At 59.5% G+C, this 1,617-nt stretch overlaps 1 protein-coding gene across 1 annotated transcript in view; it reads left to right on the plus strand.

Moving 5' to 3' along the window:
* Positions 1 to 394, plus strand: part of ASAP3 (ArfGAP with SH3 domain, ankyrin repeat and PH domain 3) — a gene marked incomplete at its 5' end in the record, with an annotated part of 17,417 nt that extends 17,023 nt beyond the window's left edge. The window contains one exon of the mRNA XM_014959765.1: positions 320 to 394. Within this exon, the coding sequence (XP_014815251.1) occupies positions 320 to 394 (75 nt within the window). The remainder of the gene's footprint in view (positions 1 to 319) is intronic.
* Positions 395 to 1,617: the final 1,223 nt, after the last annotated feature.

Here is a 1,617-nt window from a genome sequence, read left to right on the forward strand (position 1 = left end):
GCTGGGGAGAGCCTGTTTAGAAAGGCCTGTAGTGACAGGACGAGGGGCAATGGCTTCAAGCTGGAGGGGAACAGATTTAGATTGGAGATTAGGAGAGGGTTCTTCACTGTGAGGGTGGTGGAGCACTGGAACAGGTTGCCCAGGGAGGTGGTTGAGGCCCCTTCCCTGGAGATATTCAAGGTGAGGCTCAATGAGGCCCTGGGCAACCTGGTCTAGTTGGGGGTGTCCCTGCTGACTGTGGGGGGGTCGGACTAGATGACCCTTGGAGGTCCCTTCCAGCCTGGACAACTCTATGATTCTATGATCTCTGCACCTCCAGGTTGGCTTCATCGAGGGTGACGGCTCCCGCACCGGGGTCTTCCCAGCCAGCTTCGTCCACCTCTTGCAAGACTGACCAGGTGATGGGGGCCCCTTTTGTCCCTGTCCCCTCGGCTGGGACCACCCAAGGCAGCTCCCCACTGGCCGGTGGGTGCTCGGGTGCAGCCCCAGCCCTGGGGGGCTCGGTGGAGCGAGGCCATAAGGGATGTGTGCCCAGGACCCTGGGCATGGGACCATCCAGCCCAGCTGGACACTACCCTCCAAGGGGGCTTGGAGACCCCCCTCCTCATTGAGAAGACCGTCCATGGATGGTGGCTGCAGGGACCTGAAGGGCTTCTGCCTGCCCTGGGGGTAGGGCAGAGAACGGACACACTCACTACACTAGTGGGCTGAGGTTTCTGTGCCCCCCCAGTGTCCCCTGCTGCTCTCCCATCCCTACTGTGGGCTCTGCCCAGCCCTGGGGCTTTCTTCTCCCCCATCTGCAAGGATTTGGGGAGGGGGGAGCTGTGCTCGGTGCCCCCCCAGCCTCCTCTGCCATGGGGACTGTGGCCCCCCACTCCCTGGCCTGGGGGGAGCGGGGCTGGGGAGCAGCCACACACCCCCCCCGGTCACCTTCTCTGCCCCAAATGTGAAGCCTTTGGGATGGGCAGGGAATATGAAAGGGCTTTTATTGACCTCGCCCAGGGGGGGCTGGAGGGTCTTTGGCCCCATGTCCCCCCCCCTCCAGCCCCTCCAGACTCTGGCAGCTGCCTGGGCTGGTGGGGCTTGAGGAAGCTTCAAAGGATCCCCCAAAACTGGTAGCAAAATGCCATTCCCTGGTTTTTTGGGGGGGTTCAGGTGGCTCCCCAGAGCCACTGTCCCATGTCCCTCACCTGGGGTGGGTGCTGGATCACCGCCCCAGCCCCGGGGCTCTCCCCGGGGGGATTTTTCAGCTTTTTCTGGGACCAATGTCCCCCTCATGCTGGTGTCCCTCAAAAACCACCTGCCCTCCCCTGCCCAAATTACCCTCTCCTCTTCCTTGTTTGTATGTCAAATGTTTCATCTCAAAAACCAGCTTTTTTTTTTTCCCGGCTGGTGTCCCTCAAAAGCCACCTGCCCTCCCCCAAATTACCCTCTCCTCTTTCTTGTTTGTGCGTCAAATGTTTCATCTCAAAAACCAGCTTTTTTTTTTTCTTTTTTAAATATTTTCTCTCTCTGGTTTCTAATAAAGCCATCAGTTTTTTAAGTGCCTGTGTGTGTGTCGGGGTGGGGGGCACAAGCCCCTGCCCCCAGGCCTGGCAGTCCCCAACCTGGGTGATA

The sequence above is a fragment of the Calidris pugnax genome, unplaced genomic scaffold, assembly GCF_001431845.1.
Source record: "Calidris pugnax isolate Ruff unplaced genomic scaffold, ASM143184v1 scaffold402, whole genome shotgun sequence".
NCBI lineage: Eukaryota > Metazoa > Chordata > Aves > Charadriiformes > Scolopacidae > Calidris > Calidris pugnax.